General features: G+C 44.9%; 2 protein-coding genes across 4 annotated transcripts in view; one reads left to right on the top strand and one right to left on the bottom strand.

The window, feature by feature from the left end:
- Snrnp40 (small nuclear ribonucleoprotein U5 subunit 40) overlaps positions 1 to 23,514 on the bottom strand; it is a 30,569-nt gene extending 7,055 nt beyond the window's left edge. The window contains exons 1-6 of the mRNA XM_021200160.1: positions 23,303 to 23,514; positions 20,636 to 20,765; positions 18,543 to 18,636; positions 16,542 to 16,707; positions 8,727 to 8,849; positions 2,879 to 2,999 (exon numbers count right to left, since the gene is read on the bottom strand). Coding sequence (XP_021055819.1) covers positions 2,879 to 2,999; positions 8,727 to 8,849; positions 16,542 to 16,707; positions 18,543 to 18,636; positions 20,636 to 20,765; positions 23,303 to 23,446 — 778 coding nt within the window. The 5' untranslated portion in view covers positions 23,447 to 23,514. The remainder of the gene's footprint in view (positions 1 to 2,878; positions 3,000 to 8,726; positions 8,850 to 16,541; positions 16,708 to 18,542; positions 18,637 to 20,635; positions 20,766 to 23,302) is intronic.
- Positions 23,515 to 23,699: 185 nt separating this feature from the next.
- Positions 23,700 to 27,409, top strand: part of Zcchc17 (zinc finger CCHC-type containing 17) — a 41,853-nt gene continuing 38,143 nt past the window's right edge. The window contains exon 1 of one of the 3 annotated variants that reach the window (XM_021200187.1): positions 23,700 to 23,784. The gene's annotated coding sequence lies outside the window, so the exon portion shown is untranslated. The remainder of the gene's footprint in view (positions 23,785 to 27,409) is intronic. The other 2 variants (XM_029539689.1, XM_029539687.1) reach the window with 2 other exon arrangements.

Genomic DNA, 27,409 nt, shown 5'->3' with positions numbered 1-27,409 from the left:
GGCAGTGGTGGCGCACGCCTTTAATCCCAGCACTTGGGAGGCAGAGGCAGGCAGATTTCTGAGTTCAAGGCCAGCCTGGTCTACAAAGTGAGCTCCAGGACAGCTAGGGCTACACAGAGAAACCCTGTCTCAGAAAACCAAAGGGGGGTGGGCGGGGAAGACTTGTTGGTCTTGCAGAGCACCTGGGTCCAGTTCCCAGCACCCACGTTGTGACTTACAACCATCTATCTGCCTGTAACTCAGGTCTAGGAGGTTCAGTGTACCTTCTGACCTCTAAGGGTATCAGGTACACAAACAGATCTGGGCAACATTCGTATACATTGAATAAAAGGAAAAATATTTTTGGGCATACAATGTGAGCACATTCTTGTGTGGAGATACCACAGGCTAGACTCTGCCTGCCCACAAGCCCCTCTATCTCCCTATCTCTCTGAGGGTCTAGAACGCTCTGTCAGTGGTTCTCAACCTGTGGGTCTGGATCCCTCTGACAAACCTCCATCTCCAAAACTATTTACATTTCTATTCATAACAGTAGCAGAACTGCAGTTATGAAGTATCAAAATAACTTTATGGGGGCTGGTGAGATGGCTCAGCGGGTAAGAGCACTGGACTGCTCTTCTGAAGGTCCTGAGTTCAAATCCCAGCAACCACATGGTGGCTCACAACCATCCGCAACGAGATTTGACTCCCTCTTCTGGAGTGTCTGAAGACAGCTACAGTGTACTTACATATAATAAATAAATAAATCTTTTAAAAAAAAAACAAAAAACTTTATGGCTGGGGGTCTCTACAGCATGAGTATTAAAGAGTCGAAGCATGGCTCTATGGAGATCAATGAGGCTAACCTTGACCTCACAGATTCTGCTTCCCAAGTGCTGGGACTAAAGGTGAAGCACCATGCTCAGTGAAATGGGGTTCACTGAGCCTAAAACCCTCTGAGCTCTAGACTCGCTGGCCAGGGAGCCTCAGGGAATCCCTTGCAGCTGGGCTTTCAGATGTCTGAACTCAGGTCCTCAGGTCTGAATAGCAGGCACTTTACTGACTGAGCCATCACCTCCGTAGCCTCCACCGACTGCTGTGATGCAGGTCAGTGAAACCCAACTTCACCTTCTCATTCGCTTGATGGGCATTCTGATAGAAACCACCATAGTGAGGGCTAGGGCATAGGACACTGTCCTTATCCTCAGGACACACGACACTGTTCCCCATGCCCAGGACAAATGGTCTCTATCCCTCCTCCCCAGGACTCCTAACACTATTCCCCACCGCCAGTTGCTGGGCATTTAATCCAGGACCTCACATATACCAGGTGAGCGCTTTATCATACACTCCTGCCTTAGAGAACATGAACTCTGAAATCTATTTTCAATCTTATATAGAAATATGGGTAATGCTAGGTAAAGTGAGAATACATCTTGGTTTCCTGCTCTGCAAAATTAAGAAAAGCACTACCAACAAAACTTCAGCTTTTTTTTTTTTTTTTTTTTTTTTTTGGGTGTATACAGTCTCATGTAGCCCTGGGTAACCTTGACTACATAGCTGAGGTTAACTTTGAGCTTTTAAAAACCATAAGCCTTTTTAAAGGATAACAACAGCAAGCAATTCCTAACAACTATGTAGGGAAATCTTGTGTTCCTTACTTTCAGAATGCTAGACTAGTCAAAGATAAATCCACCCTGACAAAGATCACATACAACATACAACATGCACTATGAACACGAGTGAGAGAGCCATTACACAGCCAGGGCAGCTACACACAGCACACAGTCAGGAAGTAAGGGTGCCCAGCCATCCAACAACCATTTCCTGAGCATCTGTTACATGCCAAGAACCAGTTGTGCTTTGGTCTCCACAGCCTACGGTCTGCACAGCAAGGGCATTTTCCAACCTCACTGTCCGTGTCATTACTGCAAGGCCATCCTCCCACTCTGTAACTCAGTGACAAGCAGAGGGAGAGGGTAAGAGAACGTGCTGGGAAACCCGGAATGGTGAGATGGTTTCCTGGGGAATTTGTCTCATACCAATGCTACAGAGGGAAGACAACTCTCAGAAAAGAGCACATAAGAAAGCTTCAAGTGAAGCCGGGTTGGTGGTGCATGCCTTTAATCCCAGCACTTGGGAGACAGAGGTGGGGGGATTTCTGAGTTCGAGGCCAGCCTTGGTCTACAGAGTGAATTCCAGGACAGCCAGGGCTAAACAGAGAAACCCTGTCTCGAAAAACCAAAAAAAAAAAAAAAAAGCCAGCTTCCAGGACCACCCACTTCACCGCGCTAACCAGCCAAAGTCTCTAGCATCAAGTTAGGACGCAGGCGTCAGTGCTGAAAGAGAAGCACAGCCCTGACTACCTGTGCAGGAAGCCTGAGCATGGAGCTCTGTGGGTAAAACTGAGTATGCTATGCTGCACGCAAGAGTTAGGGCGGGACTTCTAAATCCTGGTCTTAGAACCCTGGGCTCTGGATCACCTCCTGTAAATGGTCTCCTAGCTGACTGTCAGCGCCCTCTCCCCTTGCACTTCCTTTAGCTTCCCTCCAGTCCTGCTGTGTGGCTGGAGAGTGCAGGGGTTCATGCATGCTAGGCACTCTACCCCGATATCTCCCCAGACTCCCAATAAAGATATTTTTACAAGATTTATTTTTTTAGTGTGTGCATCTATGAGGGAGAGAGCTTGCAAATGAACAAGGAGATACACATGTTATGGGATGTCTTTGAAGGTCAAAGGGCAACTTGTGGGAGTGACTGACCTTATCATGTGAACCCCAGGGTCAAACTCAAGTAATCACGCTTGACGAGACCCGTAGCTTAACTAGCTGAGCACCACCACTTCCCAAAGCACACCATTAATACTAAAGGCCCCATAACAGCTGTTGTCCAAAGTTACCTGTGTTGTCCATTGCATTGGACAAGAGATAAGATCCTTCAGAACTCAAGCTCAAGCCAGTTACAGAGTCTGCATGGCCTCTCATGGTGTAGGTTAACTTGTTTTGGCGTAGGTCCCAGACCTGTAAAAATGCAAAACATTCAGGATTCAAATTGAAAAACAGCAGAGAAAGGCCAGGTGTGGTGGCAGACACCTTTAATCCCAGCTCTCTGATTTTGAGGCCAGCCTGATCTACATAGTGAGCTCACATCAGGACAGCTAGAATGACACAGACACTGTCCCAGAGAAGGAAAAAAAGGAGCGAGGAAAACAGCAGAGAAGCTGGGACGTGGCGGCTCAGGACTCTAATCCCAGCACTTGGGAGGCAGAGATAGATAGATGGATCTCCGTGAGTTCATGGCCAGCCTGGTCTACACAGCCAATCCAGAACAAACAGGGCTACACAGAGAGACCTTGCCCTAAAAACAGTAACAAACAGACCAAGCAAATGGAGTCTGTGGAGGCAGCTGGAGGGTCAGGGTGTTTGCTGCCTTTGAGTAGGATCTGGGTTTGGTTTCCACCACTGACATAGTGGGTCTGTCTGTAATTATCATTCCAAGGGGGACCCAGTGGCCTCTTCTGGTACTTGGCGCACACACACACACACACACACACACAGGCAAAACATTCATATACATCATTTAAAATTTAAAAATTTAAGAAATGAGAAAAAAAAAAAACCCTACATAAAACCAGATGGCAGGCTTAGTGGTTTATGTCTAATTCCAGCACTCAGGAAAAGGATGAAGAAGGATTTTGAAGTCAGTTTGAATAACACAAGAGCTGCAGACTAACTTGGCCATGAGACCATCTCACCCCCACTCCAAGTCAAGAGCGTCCCTTGTGGGGAGAGGCAGGATCAAGAAAAACATACTCTGAACTATATAATGCACTTTTGTTTCGAAACATAATTAAAAAAAAACCCAAAAACCTCATACTAATAAAAGTGCACAAGGGTGGACACAGTGGTGTATTCAGGAGCATCACTTGGGAAACAGAGGCAGAACTGCGGTAAGCTCCAGGCCAACCAGGGACACTCAGGAAAACTGACAATGAGACAAAATGAACACAAAGCCAGAAATTATATAAAGTAAACAAGAAACTGGAAAACACTGTGTAAGATATTTTTATCTTATGTCACATATATGAATATAGAAGCAATGCATACATATGTGTATATGCATACATACATGTAGAAAAGAAAAGGAAAGCATATTTATGCAAAGAACCCTTCTGGGCCTCCTCTGATGACAGACACAGAATATGTAGGTGCCTGTTCTTTGCTGTTATAGCTGAGGCTCAAGTCCAGGGTTCTCTGCACCACCAGCGAATCACATCTCAGCCTCAACAGGATCTACATCTTCTGTACATGTCTGTCCGTCTTTTATATGTTTTGTAGTGCTAGAGATTGAACCTAGGGGCTCAGGCAGACCAGGCAAGTGCTCTTTCATTCTAAAGATTACAAATAAGAATGCTTTGCATATGCCTGGTTCATGGCAGGCTCTAAATTTTATTGAGCATTTCCTAAAAATAACTCTAAAGCCAAAATATAAAAATATTTACATAATAGGCGATTAAGCAAATATGTAAAAAATAAACATTAACACTAACAAAAATAGCCTGGATGTCACAAGAAAAAGGATTAGCAATTTTGTGAAGGTCATTGGTATTACAAAAATCTTCATTTAATACTGCCATGTAATTTTTCTAAATGAATAAAATAACTGACATCCCTAAAAGAAGGCAGTTATTTTTTTTTTCAGAAAGGAGTTGGGTAATGCATATATGATGTAAGAAATCTGAATTTGGGGCTGGATTAAGAGCAGGCACTGCTTCAGAGCATCCCAATGCATTCCCAGGACAGACACTGGGGGGCTAGCAGCCACAAGGTAATTTAGCTCCAAGGGATCAGACACTCTCCTCTGCCTCCTGAGGATGTATATCCATATGCATGCACACATACACACACATACAAACCCACTGAGAGTGTTTAAATGCATGCCTATAACGCCAGCACTCAGAAGGTGCGGGTAGGAAGATGCAGGTTTCAGAACCTGCCTCCCAAACAAACAAAACAAGCTGGGTATGGTGGTGCACACCTTAAATCTCAGGATCAAGAAGCAGAGGCAGAGAAGTATCTAGGAGTTCAAGACCAGTCAGAGGTACAGGTTTACTGTGAACCCCAAACCAGAAGACTTAGCTTAGAAAGATAAGACTGCATTGCTATGAGAATCAGGACGCTTTCCAGAAACACAGGAAGGATATTCTAGAATACAGAGCTAAATTTAAATGCAATATTCTTGGACTATATTTGTACATTCCTCATATTTGAGATAAGTTCAAATTTCAGAGCAAAACTGGCATATATCAACATTCAATGGCTAGGACTTACTCTCTGCAAAGAACCTGCCCTACGAGAAGGTGTAACAGGATGTCTTCCGAGAAGATAGGAAACTCCTACACAAGGACCTAACAGACCTCAGACCTAAACTGCATAAGGTTCATAGACCACCAGCAGCAGTCATATTGTTTGTAGTCAAAAGACATCATTAACACAAGATGGTTCTGCCTGCCTGCCTGCCTGTCCTTGTGGTTTAGATAGGATAATCAAATTCTTGTAGCTTAACTAAAAAGAAGCCAGTCTCCACAAAGGTACACACTAATATATTCCATATATGGAAAAGGAAGTACAGGACAGACACAATGGCTGATAGACATTAGGATGGGACATCGCACAAAGGGCACAATGGAAACATTTTGGGGTGGAAACTGTCCTACACTCTGGTTATCTGTAGTTTATTTATTTTTATTTCATATCCAATAGTTTTACCTACGCGCATGTCTGTGTGAGGGAGTCAGATCCCCTGGAACTGGAGTTATAGACAGTTGAGAGCTACCATGCGGGTAATGAGAATTCAGCCTGGGTTCTCTGGAAGAACAGCCAGTGCTCTTAATCACCGAGCCATCTCTGGTTACTTACCAGTTTTTTGTTTTCTTTTGGAGATAAGGTCTTATTATGTTGCCCAGGCTGCTCTCAAGCTTGTGATCCTCTTGCCCTAGCCTCCCCACACTAGCACTGTAGATTATAGATGTGAGTCACTATCTATGTAAGCATTAACATCTCTAAATGGTGTGTACAGCACTCTGCCTGCATGTACACCTGCAGGCCAGAAGAGGGCATCAGATCCCATTATTGATGGTTGTGAGCCACCATGTGGTTGCTGGGAATTGAACTCAGGACCTCTGGAAGTGCTCTTAACCACTGAGCCATCTCTCCAGCCCAAGCACTAACATAAAATAAGTATATACCAAATTAACATCACATGTATTTATTCATTTATTTGGAGAGTGTGCCCGTCATGGAGGTAAGAGGACAGCTTGCACAAGTGAGCTCTTTCCTTTCACCGCATGGCCACTAGGGACTAAACTCCTATCTCCTGTCTCTGGAATGGTAACAGGTCATGTCTTAGCTACTTTCCTGCTGCTTGGTAAAACTAACAGGACAAAAGCAATTTTCAGAAGGGTTAATTTGGCTCCTGGTCTGAGGGTACTCCCAGTGGGGGAGTGAGGGACATGAGGCAACTGGTTGCAATGTGTCTGCAGTCAGGAAGCAGAGAGCAAGGATGCTGGTGCTCAGCTAGCTAGCTTCTTTACCTGTGGGCCAAGACCCAGGGAATGGTACCCTACATTACAGTAACCAATCCTTCAATCCCTCACAGGGATGCCCAGAAGCTAGTCTCCCAGCAGATTCTAGACCCACCTGTTAAGGAACAATACTAACCATCACAGGTGACCTTTCAAAGAACTGCAGCTATAGAGCCACAGTAGCAGAGGTCCCCTATTAGAAACAACCAGGGCACAAGGGACTGAAGAGTGAAAGGGAAGGAAGGAAGAAATTAAATAGTACTGAAAACTCTTCAAAGTGCTTTTTATAAATTTGGGTATGACCATGGATCCAAACTCTGGGTTCTGTCTGTCTGTCTACTCCTCATATACTAGAGACAATGCTATCACCATCTTCACTACCAACCTCCTTCAAGAAGTATTGTTGTGAAGGTATAATCCAGAGAGTGGCAGCAACACGATGTTGAAGGACATCCTCTGATCTGTGTCCACTTCCAATTGCTTGGATTACTGGCAGGCCTCATCCCCCCAATTGTATTTGAAGCTGGAGATGAAGTTCAGGGCTTTGTGCATGCCATGGAAGTACTCTACCCTCTGAACTGCTGCTACAGCCATCTATTTTCTTCTCAGCATTTCATCATGGCTGTTTCTACTAAGAGGAGCAGGGAAGGACATCCTCAGCTACATAGAAAGCTTGACTCAGCCCTGAAGCCTGGGCCACATAAGATGCCTGTGTGGGCGCGTGTGTAAAAGCAAAGGAGAAAGGGACAGGGGGCAAGATAGTCTCTGAGCTCCTCACAGACTCAGATAGGCAGATGCAGACAGCAAGTGCAGCCCCAGAACTGCCTGTCATCTGGCACTTGCCACATCTAGGGCTGAACCTCCCAACACCATGGGAAGACACTGAGTCTTCGCTACCTTAGCTGCTCACTTGAGGAAACTGGGGCTTAAAGGAGCTGAAGACCAGGTAGCAATCACAACACTAGAAAATGGTGGGGCTGGGTCAAGATTCTAAGACAAGTTCTTGTAAGCCCAAGTGATACTGCGTGGCCAAACACTCATGGCCTTTCTCTGATGTCTTTCGTCTTTTCTTGGATAAGCTTAAGGAATCTTCCTTTCCACAGTGTCAAAGAGAGCCAGCCACAAGAAAGGATGGAGGCAGACAGTCACAGACTAATCCCTTTGTCATTAGACCAGAGAGCTCAAAACAATTGTCAATGTCTTCAGTGGGGTGAGATGGCTCAGCAGGTAAGGCACCCGCTACCACACCTGACAGTTTGAGGTCAATCCCTAGGACCCAGAGAGCAGAAGAGAACTGACTGCAAATTGTTCTCTGCACTTTGCATATAAACAGTATAATTTAAAATGAATAAACAATGTCTAGTCAGGGAATGAATACCCTCTTTCTCCTCTCCTCTCCTCTCCTCTCCTCTCCTCCCCTCCCCCCTCTCCCTCCTCTCTTCCTCCTCTCCCTTCCCTTCTCCTCCTCTCCCCTCCCCTCCCCTCCCCTCTCTTTCCCTTTCCTTCTCAGACAGGGTCTCTCTATGTAACTCTGTTTGGGAACTCACTACATAGACCAGACTGGCTTTGAACTCATACAGATCCATTTACCTCTGCCTCCTAAGTGCTGATGTTAAAGGAATGAGTGTCCACCAGGCCTGGCTATACACTTATCTTTTTCCCAGTTCCCTTCTACCCGTATTTCACACTTCATACTAATACTAATCACCTGACTCTTGGTAGCATTTTTTTTTTTTTTTTTTTTTTTTTGGTTTTCTCTGTATAGTCCTGGCTGTCCTGGAACTCACTTTGTAGACCAGGCTGGCCTCGAATTCAGAAATCCGCCTGCTTCTGCCTCCCAAGTGCTGGGATTAAAGGCATGAGCCACCATGCCCGGCGCATTTTTTTTTTAAAGTATAGAGTTTATTCAGGGCATGGGGAGTTAGTTGAGAGGGCAGTAGAGACAGAGAAAGTGAGAGAAATAGGGGGAGCAAGAGCAATAGGACAGAGCAAGAGAAGCATGTTTATTTATTATATGCAACCTTTACTTAGGATTAGAACAGAACAGAAAGAAAGTAAATTTCACTTTCTTCCTTTTAGTTGGTATTAAGTGCCAGACTCCTGCAATCTCAACATTTAAAAAAGACCAGCTTCTGATATATAGGTAAAAGATAAACAAATATACCTTGATATCATTGTCTATTCCGCCAGAGATAATCTGATCGCTCGTGTCATTGAAGGTCACAGCTAACACCTGGTACGTGTTCTGAAATGTCTGGACAGCTGCTTTCTTCCGGATGTCCCAAAGCTGAAGCAGAAACAGTAATACCATCAGTAACACCATTCTCAGGGCAGTCACAGCGCATCCCCCCACTCAGCCTCAGATGAGCAGGAAACACTAGACCCATGCTAATGCTCCGCAGTTCAGCTCTTCCCCACCTGAAACCAAAGTCCACCAAGTTACCTCCTTCCCACCCAAGCTAGAGTAGCAAATTACTAAACAGCCGAGCTTGCCTACAAGGCCACATGTCTGATAAACTTTCAAATAAACAGAACATGGGCTGGAGAGATGGCTCAGTGATTAAGAACACTGGCTGCTCTTCCAGAGGACCCACGTATGATTCCCTGCACTCATATAGCAGCCAATTCCAAAGGATCTGACTCCCTCTTCTGGTCTCCAAAGGTCTCAGACATGCAAGTGGTGCAGACAGAAAGACATGCAGACAACAAACCTATACACATAAAATAAATCTTAAACAAACAAAACCAGTATGCAAAACGTAAAGACAAACCATATATAAACAAATAAGACCTAGATGATGCCCATACTGTACTTCTTGCTTGCTCAAGAAAGAGGACCATGTGTGTTCAGCTAAGTTTCTAAACCAGTCTCTGCACTCAATCAGCACGCCAGGTGATGTGGACTTAGCAAGGTTGTAACCACACTGTTTTGATCTCACAGCATCCCCAGTACTTTCATTATGAAACAAAAGTAGCCCAAGAAGTGAGATCACAGTTTCTCACACATGGGAGGCTGGTGGAACAAGTCATTATAGTAATATTTTCAGACTCTGTCTCTCTAAATAGACAGTTTGCTGCATAGGGCCCCAAACTCCTGGCCTCAAGGATTCCTATTGTCTCTGCCTCCCAAGTAGCTGGTACCAAAGACACACACCACAGCTGAGCTCAGACCTTTTGTTAGTGTGAGTAAACAATGCGTACCTATGTTCTCAGCTTCTGAAAGGCTGAACGAAGCCAACCGCTCAAGCTCAAGAGTTTGAGGCTCTCTAGGCCACACAGCAGCCTATTTAAATACCTGAATTAGAAAGAAAAAAACCCAACAAACAAACTAAAAAACCCATCCCCTTCAAAAACCTCCCAAAGCTTGAAAAAACACAGTGCAAGTGCCTGCTTGTGTGTGTCTGAATGCACATGTGTGTATGGATGCATGCTCTCTACTGGTCTTCACCTTAATTTTGAGACACATATATGCATATACGACTCACACAAAACAAATAGCAAATTAACAGATGGCACACATTGTTTATTCACACTTTAACAAAAGACTCTGATGCAAGCTGTGGCATGTGTCTTTAGTATCAGTAAATACAGAATAAACAAGATATGGGATATGGACCAATAAGACCATAGAGTATTCTAGATCAGCTAGGGCCAGAGTGAGATCAAACCCCCAAGAGGGCTGTAAGATAACTCAGCAGGTAACGCAAGCCTGAGGACCAGCGTCTGATCCCTTGCGGTCCACGCAGTAGGAGAGAACTGACTCCTCCAAGCCGTCCTCTGGCCTCCACATGCACAGCATGGTGTGCATTCCCCAACTCTCCCAGTAAACACACAGGTGAAAAATTAAAAAAGGCTAGGGAGATGGCTCAGTTAAAAAAAGTGTTTGCTAGATACATGAGCACCTGGTTCAGATCGACCCCTAACACCCACGAGCAAGCTGGCAGGGTAGTGCCCAGCACTGGGGAGATGGTGCAGGATCACAAGGCTTGCAGCTGGCTACGGTTGCTCAACAGATGAGCTCCAGGTCAGTCAGTGAGAGACTGTCTCACAGAGTACGTGAAAAAGAGGAAAACCCTGAAAACTGACCTGTGGCTTTTACCTGTGTGAGTGTAAGCACAGGCACATACCCCACACATCCTGAAGAGGTGGAGGCAGGAAGAGAAGTTATTACAGTGCAAGGTGGGGTCTGGGTGGCCCACCCGAGGCCTTGCCTCAAAACAAAACAACTGCCTTAGTCAGGGTTTCTATTGCTGTGATAAAAGCAACCTGCAGAGGTTCATGCCAGTTTACGTTTCCCAGTAGTAGTCCGTCAGTAAGGAAAGCAGGGCAGGATTTCAAGCAGCAAGGGAACCTGGAGGCAAGGCCACATCATCAATCAAGGAGCTACCCCACAGGCTGCCTACAGCCACGTTTCCCAAGGACATCTGTTTCATCAAGTCCCCCCTTCCAAATGACTCTAGCTGTGTCAAGCTGACAGAAAACTAGGCAGCACAAAAACCCAACCTACACCAAAAGAACATGAAAAGCTCAACATGGTAGTTTATAAAAGAAATGCAAATAAAAACAGTTACTCTGGCATGGTGGTACACTGCAGAGGCTGGCAGGACTCTGTGTTGAGGCCAGCCTGGTCTACATAGTGAGTTCCAGAACAGCTGGGGCTACATAGAGAAACCTTGTCTAAAAAAAAAAAAAAAAAAAATTCAAAACATTGGGTGCCTTTCCACCTTACAGACTGAGGTGTGGTCTCTAACTAAGCCTGAAGCTTGTCACTTCAGCTAGTCTGGCAAGCCAGCTTATCCCATGGATTCCCTGTCTCCACCGCCAGTGCACTGGGATTACAGTAGGCCACCAGGCTCAGCATCTTTCTCACTTAGAGGTGGGTATCTGAGCTTTGGTCCCCATACTTGCACAAAAAACACATTTCCTTAGCCCGGAAAATATGATGAGTCTGTTGTATCATGTAGCTACCATGTAAATTACATTGGTACACCTCAGTGTGCTTGGGGTAAGTGGACTCCAGAAGCGGAGGACTCTTCTGTTATCTCCCCTAAATCCCCATCATGGGTCAAGCTGGCTCTGTAATGGGGAGATGGAGAAGTAGCAGCTAAGAAAACTGACCCTGTGCCTTGAGAACATTGAGAAGGTAACCAATGCCAATAGGGGTCACTACTGATTATCCCATGATATAAAAATGCCCATCATGGGAACCAGAAGCCAGGAACTCAGCCATAGGAGAACACTCAGTATGAACTCCAGCAGACTGCCTCAACTTCCCTAGTCCATTGCTGCAGGGCTGTCATGTGAGCTTGGATTTGACAATTTCCTTTGTCTCTTTCTCAGGCAGGCCACCTCAGGTCTCGGATGGCCATTATGAACCGATTTGAGGATATTTTGTTACATACTGTTTGTTCTTTTACGTGTGCTTGTTCTGTACTTAATAAACTCACTCATTAGAATCCAAAGGTTCAGCTATCATAGATCATTCATTACAGCTATCATGGATCACACTGCACAGAAAAACAGCCAAGGCTGGCCTCAAATTTGAGATCTTCCCCCGACACTAAGATTGTAGCTTGTCTCATTTTAGTTGTAGGAAACAACCCGAGAAGGCGATTAGACCCAAAGGCAGTAGCCGGGAGTTGAATATAGGATGGAAACAGGAGCGACTTCTTAACAGGGTTAGGGTTTCTTGGGAGATGATGAAATTTTTGGGTATCAGTCATTTTAGTTTTTATTTCCTTTATTTAAATACTAGGTATACCTGTGCATGCCAGGCATGGTCTCTACATTGAGTCACAGACTGAGTCTTGCTCTTATTGTATAAGATTTCAGGGTGAATTTAAGTTTATCTCAAAAAAGAAAAAAAAAATCCATAGAAAACAAATAGTACTTCCTTGTTTTCCTACAGATATTAGCTATCTAATCCTCCAGAAAAGTCCAGACTCCTTGGCTTAGAAGCCAAGGCCTTGAGAATCCAGTTCCCAGACAGGAACCTTTCTTTCTTCCATCTTTGTCTCAACAGATAATCTTTATCCTTTATTCCTCCCTCCCCTTTCTTTGTGGTAGGGATTTCCTCTGGAGCCCAGGCTAGTCTGAAACTCACCATTTTCTTGCCTCAGCCTCCTGTCTCTGGGATTACAGGAGTGTGGCCCCAACGCCCCGCATCAATCTGCCTTTAACCTAAAACGTATGGTAGCAACTTAAAGTTTGATTAAAATAATTTAAAAATCTTCAAATAATCACAAGCTTACTAAAAAGTTATAAAATTTTTTCTCTTTTTTCCCTAAAATCATTTTAGAGCAAGATGCTGACCTAATTAATGCCCTATCCTCCTGAACACACCCTAGTGCCTGTCCCAAAGATGTTTTCCTACTTAACCTCAATGTACCATCAAAATGAAGAAATTAAGTTGACAAATACTGTTCAAGCTTAACCGTTAACAACACCCCCCCCCCCCCCCCCCCGCCAAGTCAGTTTGGAATTATGTGTTAAATTTGTCATGGTTTTTTCTCTTTGACTTTTGTGGCCCCGGCACTTCTGAAGACCACAGAAATCTTCGTTTGCATTTGTTTGATGTTGCCTCAGTGAGACTGAAGACTTGTTATCTTCTGTGATATAAAGATATCACAGACATCTTTATCATGTTAATACAAACGGATCACAGTTCTGCCTCATTACTAATAACATTCAAATGCATTACTTGCCTAGAAATGTTTGTACAAGATATTCTAGGCTCATCTTGTATTTTTGGCCGCTTGGCTCCGAGGCCGGCCTTTAATGGCTGAGTCTTCTCTCCAGCTCCTAGGCTCATCTTAAAGCACTTTCCCTGACTAGGTCTAATCTAAGAGCCCAGGTTTTGTTTACTGGCAAATGGTATTTAAAGATCAAGATGCAACTTTAAAATAAATAAATGAACACATGAATGAATAAATAAGCAAGTCAGGTGTGTGATGCTCTTGATTACCTCTTTTCTTTTCTTTTCCTTTCTCTTTTCTCTTTTTTTCTTTTCTTTTCTCTTCTCTTCTCTTCTCTTCTCTTCTCTTCTCTTCTCTTCTCTTCTCTTCTCTTCTCTTCTCTTTCTTTTCTTTTCTTTTCTTTTCTTTTCTTTTGAGACAGGGTTTCTCTGCATAGCTGTAGACCAGGCTGGCCTCAAACTCAGAAATCCGCCTGCCTCTGCCTCCCAAGTGCTGGATTAAAGGTGTGCGCCACTACTGCCCGGCTTCTCCATCACCTTTAATACTAGTACTCAGGAGGCAGAGGCAGGCCTCTGAGTTTAAGGCCAGTCTGGTCCACAGAGCAAGTTCTAGAACAGCCAGAGCAATACAGAGAAACCCTGTCTTGAAAAACAAAAATAAAAAATAAACAAATAGAAAAGACCAGGCCATGAAGCTGGGACTCTGTGGCTCAGGGCAGAGCACGTCCTCAAATGCTTGAGGCCCTGGGTGATTGTCAGTAGGTCAAGTAGGGTCTCGTTGCTCCAAAGGTTTCTTCTAAAGCTGGGCAATATGTATTTACTTCAGAATATAGATGCCTGCATACCCATAGATTTACATCCTTTTTGTTTGTATTTTCAAAAAATGTCCAGTGCACCCTAGGCTGGCCTCAAGTTTGCCAAGAAGCTGATGATAACTTCAAAATTCCTATCCTCATGAGTTCACTGCTCCCGCTCTGGGATTACAGTGTGCGCCACACCTAATTCATGCAGTGCTGGGGATCAAACCCAGGGCAAGATCCACACCACCCACACCATCTCCCCAGCCCTACACTTAGTCCCCAGCAGACTGGGAGTTCACACACTGATCCCTCTGGAGTATTGTCTCTTGCCCAAAAATGTATATTCTCAATAAGAACCCAATTAAGGTTATCAACCTATAGAAAGAAAATGAGAGTTCACACTCATCATATTTGAACATAGTACCACAGGACTTGTTTTAATTTTCTCTCCCTTTTTTTTTGTACCAAAAACTCCATTTTCTTAAGAGTGAGATATCTTCCTGCGATTCTAAATATGTTTACATATTTGATCTGGCTCCAGACATGCAGCCAATTTCCCACTTTCTCTTTGCCTTCCTGGGTGCCTTCCCCACTTTGGTTGTCCTTAGGAGGGTCCTCCTCCTGTCCACGCTGATCTGACCTCCTTACCATCTAGTGAGACCCAATCACAAGAACCCATTCCCAGAACAAAAAAAGTTTGATGTCTTCAAAGAATTCAAATTAAAAACTATGCAAAAGCAGACGTCTTTAAGTGATATGAGATGTTACCTGTATTACAAAATATTACTTTGAAGGGGCTGGGGAGATGGCTCAGCAGTTAAGAGCACTTTTTGCTACTGAGAAGGACCTGGGTTTGAGTCCCTGACCCCACATGGCGGTTCACAACCATTTGTAATCCCAGTTGCCTTCTGATCGCTGTGGATCTAAGGCATGGACTTGGCACACACAGACATACACAGGAACTTAGACACATAAACATGAGGGCAAAGGGCAAGCTTTTGGTCATGGTGTTTCATCCCAGCAATAGAAACTCTTAACTAAGACAGGCCTATGGTCTTAACTACTTAAAATGCTGCAGTTCAAGGCCCTGGGCTGCAGAAAGTGTTCAGGGCTGAACTGGACAACTTATTGAGACTCTGTCTCAAGTGCCAAAGGAGGTCAGAAGGTACCTGATCTCCTAGAACTGGAGTCACAGAGGGCTATGGGAATCAAACCTGGGCCCTATGTAAGAGCAGCAAGTGCTCCTGACTGGCAAGCCCCATACTTACTGTTCTTATAGAGGATGAGGCATGCATGTTGTCCACATAGAAACATGCAGATAAAGCATCCACACACATAAAATAGGTGTATCTTAAAAAAATAATTAAAAAGTAAGAGACCAGGATGTGGCAGCCAGAGAAGGGGGAATAGTGCGTGCGTGCGTGTGCGCATGTGCATGCGCGCATGGTGTGAACATGGATGTTTCAGGAGATACAGGCATGAAAGTGTCACAGTGAAACCCACTATTCATTTGGTATTATGAAGCATCATGCTTGGAGAGACTTGATTCTTGTTTTTCCCCTTTCTATTTCTAAGGCCCCATTTTTTTCGTTTGTAAAATGAGCATGCTGGGTAAGATCAGTGCGTTCTAAAATTTCAGTGGAGTAACATTTTAAACATTTTCATGGCCATTCTAGACTCACTGAGGCAGGCTCTGATTACTTTTTACTTACTTGCGATTCATTTATTGAGTTCTTTTCTTGAGAGCCTGGCTACACAGCCCAGGATGGCCATTCTGACTTTCACCACCACTCTGGGTGTTTCACTGTTATTATCTATCTTTAGAGACTGTCTCACTACATAGCCGAGGTTGGCCAGTACACCAGTTCTACTCTGGGTATTTTTAGTAGGTTCTTCAGGTGACCCTAACACGAACAGTTTGGCAATCATCCAACTACATGATCTGCAAATTCCCACTGTAGGTGACTGAGATCATTTGCTGACCTTTTTTAGATATCTGTAATTTCACAATAACCTTGTAAGCAATTATATTACTATTAATAAAGTTCAAAGGGTGAACAAAGTATGCAGGGCAGTGGTGATGCATGAGGCCAGACTGGTCTACGGAATGAGTTCCAGGACAGCCTGTCTACACAGAGTAGACAGAGAAATCCTGTCTCCAAAAGAAACCACAAACAAAACCAAAAACAAACAACAACACCCCAAACAAACAAACAAACAAACCCCCAACAAACTAAATGTTTGGAGAGTGAGCTTGCTTGGAGTAATGCTTGGAGAGTGAGCTGCTCAAAGTCACAGTTCACCACTGAGCCATGAGTCAGATCCACACAGCCCATTGATTCTAAGTAGCAATATATTCTATAGAATTCTGCAGAGTAGTATTTCAATTAGGAAATTTTAAGTGTGCTCTGGAATGTTGGCAGGAAGACAGGATAGAGATTACATTATGCCACCTTAGACAGCAACACGGAAAGATAATACCCACCTTAACTGTACCGTCGTCACTGCCAGTGCAGACAAGTTGGGGGCCCCTTCTGGCGGGGTAACAGGAGTTCACAAAGGAAGTATGCCCTTTTAGCCTTTTCACTCTCTCCCCTGTTTCACTATCCCACACCGCCACAGTTTTGTCTGTTGACGCTGAGAAGAGCATGCTAGAAAGAGAACACAAAATAAGACGAACAAGGAACTGGAGTAGTCAAGAGCACTGGCTGCATTTCTACAGGACCTGAGTTTGTTTCCCAGCACATACGCAACAGGCCAAAACTGGTTGTAACTCTAGTTCCAGGGGAACTGATGCTCTCTTTTGGCCTCTATAAGTACTGCATGCATGTGGTATACAGACATACACGAAGGGCAAACACCTAAATACATAAGAAGATAAATCTCAAAAGAGAGAGAAAAAAGACAAAAATCATCTCTCTCTCTCCCCCCAACCCTCACCAAAACATGTCAAGTTCTTTCAGCTCACTGCCTGCTGCACTGTGACTTTAGCTCATGACCATAGCGTGCCTCATCCTACCTTTGGCCACCCTATTCACCTTCTAGATTCTACACCACAAGAACAATACAGAGGTTTATCAACTCATCTTGTCCCCTTTTTGAGATACATATGGATACAATGCCCTCTTAGATGAAGTAATTAAGCACCACCTGCTGTGGTCAAGATGAGGCTGACCATGGTAATTCTAGATTTAGTAGGTGAGTAATTCCAATCCTTTGTTCTGTCTCTGGGAATGATTTCTAAGTTAAAGTTGATCTCACAATGCTCTCTTTCTCTGAGACAGGACCATGCTATGTAGCCCAGGCAGGTCTTGAACTCAAGAGGCTCCTGCCCCACCACCACCCAAGACCTGGGAATGGAGTACACACAACACCACCCATTATAATGCTGACGAAAAAAAAATAATCTTTCTATTTTATGCCAGAGGGTATGTTTGTAAGTGTGTGCATTGTGTGTGCGGTGTCTATAGGCCTGAAGAGGGCACTGGATGTTCTGAAACTGAAGTTACTGACAAGAATGTGGATGCTGGGGTGCTGGGAACTGAAACTGAGTCTTCAGGAACAAGTGCTCTTAGCCTCTAAACTATCTCTCCAGCTCCTTGTAATGTGTTTTTAATTCACAATGTAATAATGTAGCACTGTGAAGTTTGAGATCAGAAATGTGAAACAGGCCAGGTGCAGTGTCATACACTCCCAGGCCCAGTTATTCAGGAGTGGAAGCAGAAGGATGGCAAATTCAAGGTCAGACTGAGTAAATGACCAAGACTTTGATTCAGAGAGAAAAAAACAGGGGCCATGGAGATAGAGCTGGCTTAGCTGGCATGAGGACCAGAGTTCAAATCTTCACATAAACACTGGGTATGGCCACACATACCTGTAACCCTAGCTCTCTGACAGGCAGACAGGAGAGAACCACTGGGGCTCGCTGCTCACCAACTCAGCTCTAGACGCAGGGAGAGAACTGGTCTCAAGAGACTGACAAAAACAAAAAACAAAAAAAGGAAAGAAAGAAAAAGAAAGCCAGGTACGCCTTTAATCCCAGCACTTGAGAGGCAGAGGCAGGCGGATTTCTGAGTTCGAGGCCAGCCTGGTCTACAAAGTGAGTTCCAGGACAGCGAGGGCTATACAGAGAAACCCTGTCTCGAAAAAACAAACAAACAAAAAAACCAAACCAAAAAAACGTAAAGAGCTAATTTCAAGTGACATTTGCTTTATGACTCAGTACTGGTCTGAGCACTGGTGGATGGGAGAAAATGATGATGTGCTCTTAAGTGTACACTACATCGCCCCTGTGGCCTTAAAACCGTGCTTCTCCTGCCTCAGCTTTCTCAGTCTGAAATTTCATGATTACAACACTGTGCCCCGCTAATATGTACCAGTTTCTGAGAACGTCTCCCAAGAGACAGAGCTCAGGGCTGATGGGTAAAGGCTGCTAAGCAATACTGTGGGAAGCAGCTGTCACTTCAGATGTGGACCACTCACTCACCTGCCATCTGTGTTATAGTGCAGCTCCATCACTGCTCCACTGTGTCCCTTCAACGTAGCATAGTTATCACAGTCTCCATAGACATTCCACAACACTGTTAGGAAGACAAGAAAAGCCATCATCAGCCAGAAAAATGTTTCTTGGAAAATATCTGAAGTCTTTCTGAAATTATACACCCATGGAACAACATTGATTCATCAATTAGATCAGTTTTCCTGATACTACAGCCTGTTTGTGTGTGTGTGTACCCAGGTGTGGATGAAAGTAAGTGCAGGGGAATGGAAGGAAGCCAGAGAACAACTTTTGGTGCTGTCCATCACGCACCATGCACCTTTCTTTAGGAGATAGATCTTTCAAGGTCAGAAACTCACCAAGTAGACTAGGCTGGCCAGCTGATGGCCAGATCTACCTGTCCACCTCCCCAGAGCCGAGAGTTCAAGTACACGCCACCTTACCTGGCTTTATACAGGTTCTGAAAACTAAACTCGGGGCCTAACTGACTGAGCTGTTTTCTCAGCCTTATTAGTCAAGATCTGCTTATTTTTATTTTATGTATTTTGCTTGCGAGTATATATGAGTACCACAGCATGCCTGAACACTATGAAGGCCAAAAGAGGGAGTTGGATTCCCTGAAACTGGAGTTACAGACGAATGTGAGCCACCATGTAGCTAGTAGGACCTGAACCTGGGCCCTCTCCAAGAGCACTATCTGCAGATGTTTGTGTGTGTGTGTGTGTGTGTGTGTGTGTGTGTGTGTTCACTCCCTCAGAGGTCAGAACACTGGATGCCTTGGAACTGTATTACAGAGTGTCATGATGTCAGGTGCTGGAAACTGAACTTAGGTCTTCCGAAAGAGCAGCAAGTAGTCTTTTTTGTTGTTGTTGTTCTTTTGTTTTATAAATAGTTGATTTTTATTTTATGTATACTGGTGATTTAACTGCAAATAGGTCTGTGTAAGGATGTCAGATCACTTGGAAGAGGAGTTACAGATGGTTGCCAGCTGCCATGTGGGTGCTGGGAATTGAACTCAGGACCTCTGAAAGAGCAGCCAGTGCTCCTGCTGAGCCATCTCACCAACTTGTTTTTTTGGTTTTGGTTTTTGTTTGTTTGAGACAGGGTTTCTCTCTGTAGACCTGACTGATCTGGAACTCCTCCGGTAGACCAGGCTGATATTGAACTCAGAGATTCACCCATTAAAACCAAACTGATGCTTTTGCTAAATCAGCTCAAGAGTTGTCTCCATGAAAAATATATTTTGAGGGCTGGAGAGATGGCTCAGTGTCTAACTGAGCACTGACTGCTCTTCCAGAGGTCCTGAGTTCAATTCCTAGCAACCACATGGTGGCTCACAACCATCTGTAATGGGATCTGATGCACTCTTCTAGTGTGTGTTTGAAGATAGCTGCAGTGTACTCATATAAATAAAAGATAAATACATCTTTAAAAAAATATACACACACACACACACACACACACACACACACACTCACATACATATGCACGTTCTTGGTAGCATGGGCCTGTAATTCCAACACTTGGGAGGCAGAGGCAGGAGGATTAGAAATTCCAAAGTCATTCTGCCTACATAGCCAGTTTAAGGTCAGTCTGGGCTACATGAGCATGACAGAAGGAGAGTGAAGGAGGGGAAGGAGGGAAAGAGAGGAGGAAGGGGGAGAAAAGGAGAGAAAGAGAGCAAAGAATATATAACTCCAACCAAAGTTACCTACTTTCCAAATAGTACGTTTCCTTCCTTTTATTTACTACATGGACCTAAGGTTGTACCAGAACACATGCCTGCTTTAGCATGACTATAGTTTAACTTGCCAATTTAGACTGATGTCTGAGGACTTCTATGGCACTCAAAATTAAAGAGATCATTATTAGCAGAGAGCTGTAAGTAACTCCAGTTCAAAAATTGTGCCTTGCCGGGCGTGGTGGTGCATGCCTTTAATCCCAGCACTTGGGAGGCAGAGGCAGGTGGATTTCTGAGTTCGAGGCCAGCCTGGTGAACAGAGTGAGTTCCAGAACAGCCAGGGCTATACAGAGAAACCCTGTCTCGAAAAACAAAAACAAACAAAAAAAATGTGCCTTACGTATTAGCCGGTCAAATCCAGCAGAAGCCAGGGTGGATCCATTGGGGTGAAATTTGCAGCAGTACACTTCTCCTTCGTGTCCTGAGAGCAGCATGATTGGAGCTTGAAGGGAAGAACACCTTGGCGGTCCCTAAACCAAAGACAAGTGTGAGGCAGCCACTGTCAACAGGCAAAGGAAAGCTGGGGCAGCGCATATCATCTGGGTCAGGGATAGCACCCCTTCTCACAGAGCTCTCTGGATAATCCCTTGGACAGTCCAGCATATGCCCAATGTGCTCTCTCCTTCCTAAGGCTGTTTCTGTTCCACAGTCAACTCTGACTTGATTATTTTGAATTCACTTATGCTTCAGGATCTTAACAAGATGTCTTTCACAAGAGACCTTCCTTATTTTGTATCTTTTAAATATTTCCTCCCCAGAGTCTGTCTTTCATCACTCAAACTAAACTACTTTGAGTGAGCCCCCCCCCCCCACCAGTATTCCACTAGCTCCAGGGCACGCTGTCAAAGCCCCATCACTGCCTGAACTTGCCTCTCTCACATCATCGCTTATACCTTTCTTTTTCCCCAAAGAGACGAAGCTCTGGAGTACAGTAACATTCTTAATTTTGGTCACCGTTTTCCTGTCTCAAGTTCACCCAGCTTTGACAAACCTTGTATGGTACAACTTGTCATGCAAAATAGATTTTGGGGGAATGAGCAGGGTCTTAATATGTAGCCCAGGCTGGTCTTAAAATTTTCAGTCCTCCTAAGTACTGGTATTTCAAGTGTGTATCACTATGCCAGGCTTAGCAAAGTAGATTTGATTATGGTCTTAGAGACTACGCCTAGGCAATCTTACTCATCAAATAAGAACAAGTGTACTACCAATAATCCTGAAATCTCTTTAGCAGATTCCAGCATACTTACTTATTTTTATTATCATGTACTATCTATACAAAGCAATGGGTTTCATTTTGAAATATCCATAAATGCAAATAATGTACCATGATCATCACATGTTGGCTAAAGAGATGGCTCAGTGGTTAAGAGCACTTACTGCTCTTCTGAAGTACCTGAGTCCAGTTCTCAGCATCCACAACGGGCAGCTTTCAAGGGCTGTAAGTTCAGGTTCAGAGGATCCAATATCCTTGTCTGGCCACTGAGTCCCCCCTCCCCACACATGAAACACACACACACACACACACACACACACACACACCCCTAATATATTTAGGCACTGGAGAAAACAGCACTCTGTAAAACAATAGACCTTGCATTCTAGTGGAAAGTGAGAGAAAGACAAACAAAGCCAACTAAAGCACCCAGTGTTGTGTAGCATGGGAAGAGACAGTGTGAGTTCCAGAATACAGGACATTCCAATTTGAAACACAGTGGCCAGGAAAGCCCTTCTGAAAACTTGGTGTCTGAGCAAAGATCTGAAAGAGCAAACAGTTGACCATGTGGGCATTTAAAAGAATATTCCAGCAAATGCACCAAAGAAAAGTAAGAGCATTATATGTTGGTATCTTGAGCCACGTGATATGCCAGAAAACTGGTAGACGAGCAAGGTAAGGAGGGGATTATTACAGAGAATTTGATTTTTTTTTTTTTAATCTCACAATAGAAAGCCAACACAATGTTTTCAGCAGGGTATGCCATATGACAATATTCCCATGATTCCCCTGGCTACTGGATTAATAACCAATCCTTGGTTCAAAGACAAAAACCAGGAATACTAAATTAAGCTCTACCTGCAGTGACGTCAGATGACATAAAAATGGTTTTAACCAGAAGGTAAAAAAAAAAATAATTATGGTTACACAGTTCTCTTCTCTTCTCTCTTTCAACAGGATTTTACCATAATTGTCTACACTGGCTTGGAGCCCTAGGTCGTAGGCTCCAGCTTCTTGAGCAGTGATTATAAATGTGTGTGTCCAACTTTTTGTGGGGGGAGGGCGACAGGATCTTCCTATGTTGTGCAGGTTGGCTTCCAATTCCTTCCCTCAAATTTTTGTCAGTCTTCTGGAAGCTGGAACTACAGCCCCACGCGGCTTGCTCACTTTAAGGACCACAACAACAGGATTTGGTTTAAGAGTTGGGGCAGGAGGTACACATCTATTTCCTCATCTGAACCGAATATAGGATGGCAAGTGTGATCACTATTTTACAAGACATGTAGTTAGGAGCATGGACTCTGATTCAAAAAAGTTTGCTTTCCCTATTTGCAAAGTAACAGCTCCTTCTAGTCTGGCACCAAGGTTAACGGAAATTTCACACGCAAAATATCCAAGAGAAGAACCAAAGAATGTTAATTACAATTATAATTGCAGAGAAAGAAAAAGGTTGTGCCAGGTAGCAAAGCGAGCCACTATGATTAATTTCCATTGCTTTCCCTCTCATTCATTCGTCCACTCTGCAAACTCTCCTGAAATGTTTCTTTTATGCTAAATCGATGCGGAAGCTTGGGTCTTGATTTTGAGGCCAAGGTTTTAAACGAATTCAATGCCACTGAAGGGCTGAAAACAGGCGTCTCCTAGGGAAACACGTATAAACCACACACAGAACACCAGGCACCTTCACAGAGGCCTATTTTAACTTCAGGCTCACTGTCTTTCCGTTCCCTCAGAGCCGACACCATCCCTAGGAAGAGGGGCGGAGGGCCAAAGGCGGGATGCTTCCCCACTTACCGCCTGCAGCAATGCCCCCGGAGTCGCCTGCTGCGGCCCGGCTCCGGGGCCGGCTCCTGCCGCTCCCAACAACAACTCATGTCGCGGCCGCTTGACGGGAACCAGGGGTAGCTCCGGACCCTTACGCTTCTGCTGCTCGATCATGGCGGCAGCCACTCTCCTCGGCGCCGCCACCGACCGCGCCGCCGGCCCGAGGCGCCGCGCAATTGGTTCCGACTGAGTTCTTCCTCCAGAACTTCCGGAGAGGAGCAACCAATTGGCTTCCAACATTTCCTTCTGCAACTCCCTCTGAATACACTCTTGTGATTGGTCCTGTCCTGATTACGTCACGAGAACGCAACTCCGGGATTGGGTCGCGGAGCTGGCGTTCTCCCCCGCCCCTCGGGCGCGCAGTGCATTGTGGGTGAGAACGAGCGGAGCTGGTACGGCGTTCCTAGCGATGAAGCAGCAGCGGCTGTCCTGCTAGGCGCGGCGGACGCCGAGTGAGTGTGTGGGGAGTCAGGCGGGTGGATGTTCCAATCTGGAAGGTGCGAGGCGGTGGTAGGCCTGAGCCTGCCATTTTCAGCTGTCAGTCTTAGCAGCTTGGGGTGGCAGGGGGTGTCGCCGGAAAGAGAAGTCCCTTGGTAGGCTGGAGCGGAGCTTTGGGATCTCTGGCTGCAGGACTCCAACCCTCAGGCCGCCTATCCCTTGACAGCTGCTCTGCAGGATGCCAATTCTGCGTCCAGCTCTGTGCTGGCCCGACTCCTGGTCTCCAGGCTTCAGTGCCGGGCTTGGCTGAGGCGGCGGACTTAGTTGTTGTCACTGATTTAGCCGTCTTTTTAAAGGGCTTTAATTTATGTCCCCGAGACAGCCAGCGATGAGGAAAGTATCAGATGGTTCTTCCAAAGCACAATTGAGTTGAGAAATGGAATGTTCATGCTTGCGTGCCAGGCCTTCTCGAAAGTGATCCAAATGATATTTATTGTGCAGTGCGTTTGGGAGGGGGTCATTATGGAGAAATCTGGTCCCCTACCTCAGGGTGCGGGAAACGTGTTAAACAAATTTCCCCAGTTGATCGGAAGACTGCCTAAACGAGCGATGCCTCATGCTATGAGTTGCTAATATAAGCTTGAAGGCTTTTCAAAGGAAAAGATGTCTGAGCGGTTCCTATCTGATGGGACAGTTCTAATTAGGGGAAGAGAGGAAGGGGGAACGTTCTGCACAGAATAGCAGGTTGTATCAGTCGCAAAGATGACGGAGACACAAAGAGCCGGTGTGTGTGTGTGTGTGTGTGGGCGAGGGGGGAGAGAGAGAGAACGCTTAAAGTGAGTATAGTATGGGATGAATCTGGAGGTCATGAAGATTTGCAGGAAGTTGAAGCTTTTTACTTTAAAATTAATAGGAAGCCAGCGAAAGTCTTCTCTCGCCTCTAGAATGTGATGCAGAAGATGACTTGATCCCTCAGGCTTAATGGTGTGATGAGATTGGAGAGAGATAAGAGGTTTCCTGGGGGTAAATAGACCATCTCGGGAGCATGACCAGTAGTTCTGATCAGTAATGTCAGTGAGAACCAAGCTGGAGCTGTGACTGAAGTCAGGTTTAACAGTATCTTGGGATAGCAATGAAGTAAACTGGACAGGATTGGTGATAGATTGGATGGCCCTTAGTCCCAACACTGGAGGCTGAGACAGGAGGTCTCCAAACCCAAAGCTACAAAACCAAAGCCAGCCTGGGCAACATTGGGATTTTCAACCTGTACCAGGGCTAGTGTGACTCATTGCTTCATCCTCCTTTTTATTTTATTTTTTTTCCCCTAAGACAGGGTCTCAATATGTAGCTTGATCTCCTGGAACTCACTCTATAGAACAGGCTGGCCTGTCTCTGCCTCCCAGGTGCATGTATGTATTTGTCCCTCAGGAATGCCTAGTGCTAGAAACTCTTAACCCCAAATCCTTTGTAAGCGTGTCTTAGGGTTTTACTGCTGTGAACAGACACCATGTCCAAGGCAACTCTTATAAGAACAACATTTAGTTGGGGCTGGCTTACAGGCTTAGAGGTGTGGTCCATTAGTATCAGGGCAGGCATGGTGTAGGAGTAGCTGAGAGTTCAATATCCTCATCTTCTAGAAGATTGAATCTCTCTGGCAGCTAGGAGGAGTGTCAAAGCCCATCCCCACAGTGACTTCCTCCAGCAAGGCCACACCTCCTAATAGGGCTACTCCCTGGGCCAAGAATATACAAACCATCACAAAAAGTGACAAGTGCTCTCAACCCCTGAGCTACCTCTCTCTAGCCCTTGCATAGCGAGACTCTAGGTCACAGAGCCAGAGCCTGGGGATGTGACCTTTGGTTTCAGTTCTTAGCACTGGAAGAAGACCTCTTCCACCAAATAAAAATTTTAAACTTGCTTAAGGCCTCTGTTTGTGGGCAGAGCAAACAAAAAAAAAGGCAGGGTGGAGTGGTGCTCAACTTTAATCCCAGCACTCGGGAGGCAAAGGCAGGTGGATCTCTGTGAGTTCAAGACTAGTCTGTGTTCTCCATAGAGTTCTCGAGACAGATTCTCTGTCTCAAGAGAGATTGGGAGGGGGTGTCTTTAGATATTGCTCTTCATAATTTTATTTAGATTCATTTGGAATTACTATTTATGTGTATGAATGCTTTGCTTGAATGTATGTATGTATACCATGTATTAGCCTGGTGCTGAAGGAGGCCAGAAGAAGGCACCAGATCCTCTGGGAGTGGAGTTACATGCTGTTGTGAGCCACCATGTGGGTGCTGGGAATAGAACTGGAATCTGCTGGAAGAGCAGTGCTTTTATTGCCAAAGCTCTCCCAGTCTTTCTCATTCTCTCACAGCCTACATCTGCAAGGAGCCACTTTGTGTCTTGCTCTTTCCATGAATAACATGTGTGGAGAGGAACTGGGATGTCTGCCCTCATTTTGGTTGTCCCAGTGCTATTATAGATTCTATCCTTGGCTAATTAACTTCTTAAGTGTGGTAGCAATTAGTAAAGGTTTCTTAATAGAACTATGAAGTTCAAATTAATAACACCTGTCCTACCATGTGAGGCTGGCCAAAACAAGGGAAAGTCTGGAGATAAAACCTCATGGCTGGGAAATAGGAGAGGGGGCCATTCAGTCATTTCTCTAGAATGGGCAGATCAACCTCTATCCTGTGTAAATGTTCCTGTGCAGGTGTGCATGCATGCACATGTATGGAGATGAGAGATTGACATTGTCTTTTTCAATTGCTCTCCACTTTATTTATTAGACAGTATCTCTCACTAAATCTGATGCTCACCGATTCCACAGATTTATTGGCTACCTGGCCCCAGGGATTCTCGATTGCACATCTGGGCCCAGTTTTTATACTTGGTTGCTGGAGATGGAAACGCGTTCTCATAATACAAAGCAAGCCTTTGTGACTGAGCCTTCTCACCAGCCCCCAAAGGTGTGAATTTAAAATTAAAAGCACATAGAAAAGTTGGAGAAACACTTAGCCATTAAGACTTCTTGCTGCTCTGTCAAAGGACCAGGGTTCAGTTCCCAGCACACACATCGAGTAGTCACAACCAATTTTAACTCCAGTTCCAGGGATCTTCTGGAGCTTTCTTCTAGCTTATAGTGGCACATATGTGTATACACACACACACACACACACACACACACACATAAAAATAAAGAAATAAAATTTCCTTTTTTACTGTATAACTTTGATTGGTTAAGAACTCACTGTGTAGACTAAGGTGGCCTTAAACTCAGAGATCTACCTGCCTCAGCCTCATTTTTTAGGGTAAGGGGTTCAAGATAGGGTTTGTCTGTGCAGCTCTGGCTGTCCTGGAACTTACTCTGTAGACCAGGCTGGCCTTGAACTCATAGATCTGCCTGCCTCTGCCTCCTGAGTGCTCAGATCAAAGGAGTACAACACCAGTACCCAGCTAAGACTTCTGTTGTTGATGTTTTTCAGGCCTGGCTAGGAGCATTAGACTCTGGGATCAAATTCTACTGTTGTTGGGTCTCTGTCTGTCTGTCTGTCTGTCTGTCTCTCTCTCTGTCTCTGTCTCTGTCTCTGTCTCTGTCTCTGTCTTTCTCTCTCTGTCTCTCTCTCTCTCTCTCTCTCTCTCTCTGTG

The sequence above is a fragment of the Mus pahari genome, chromosome 6 (assembly GCF_900095145.1).
Source record: "Mus pahari chromosome 6, PAHARI_EIJ_v1.1, whole genome shotgun sequence".
In the NCBI taxonomy this organism is placed as follows: domain Eukaryota; kingdom Metazoa; phylum Chordata; class Mammalia; order Rodentia; family Muridae; genus Mus; species Mus pahari.
This window is presented reverse-complemented; position numbering and strand designations above follow the sequence as displayed.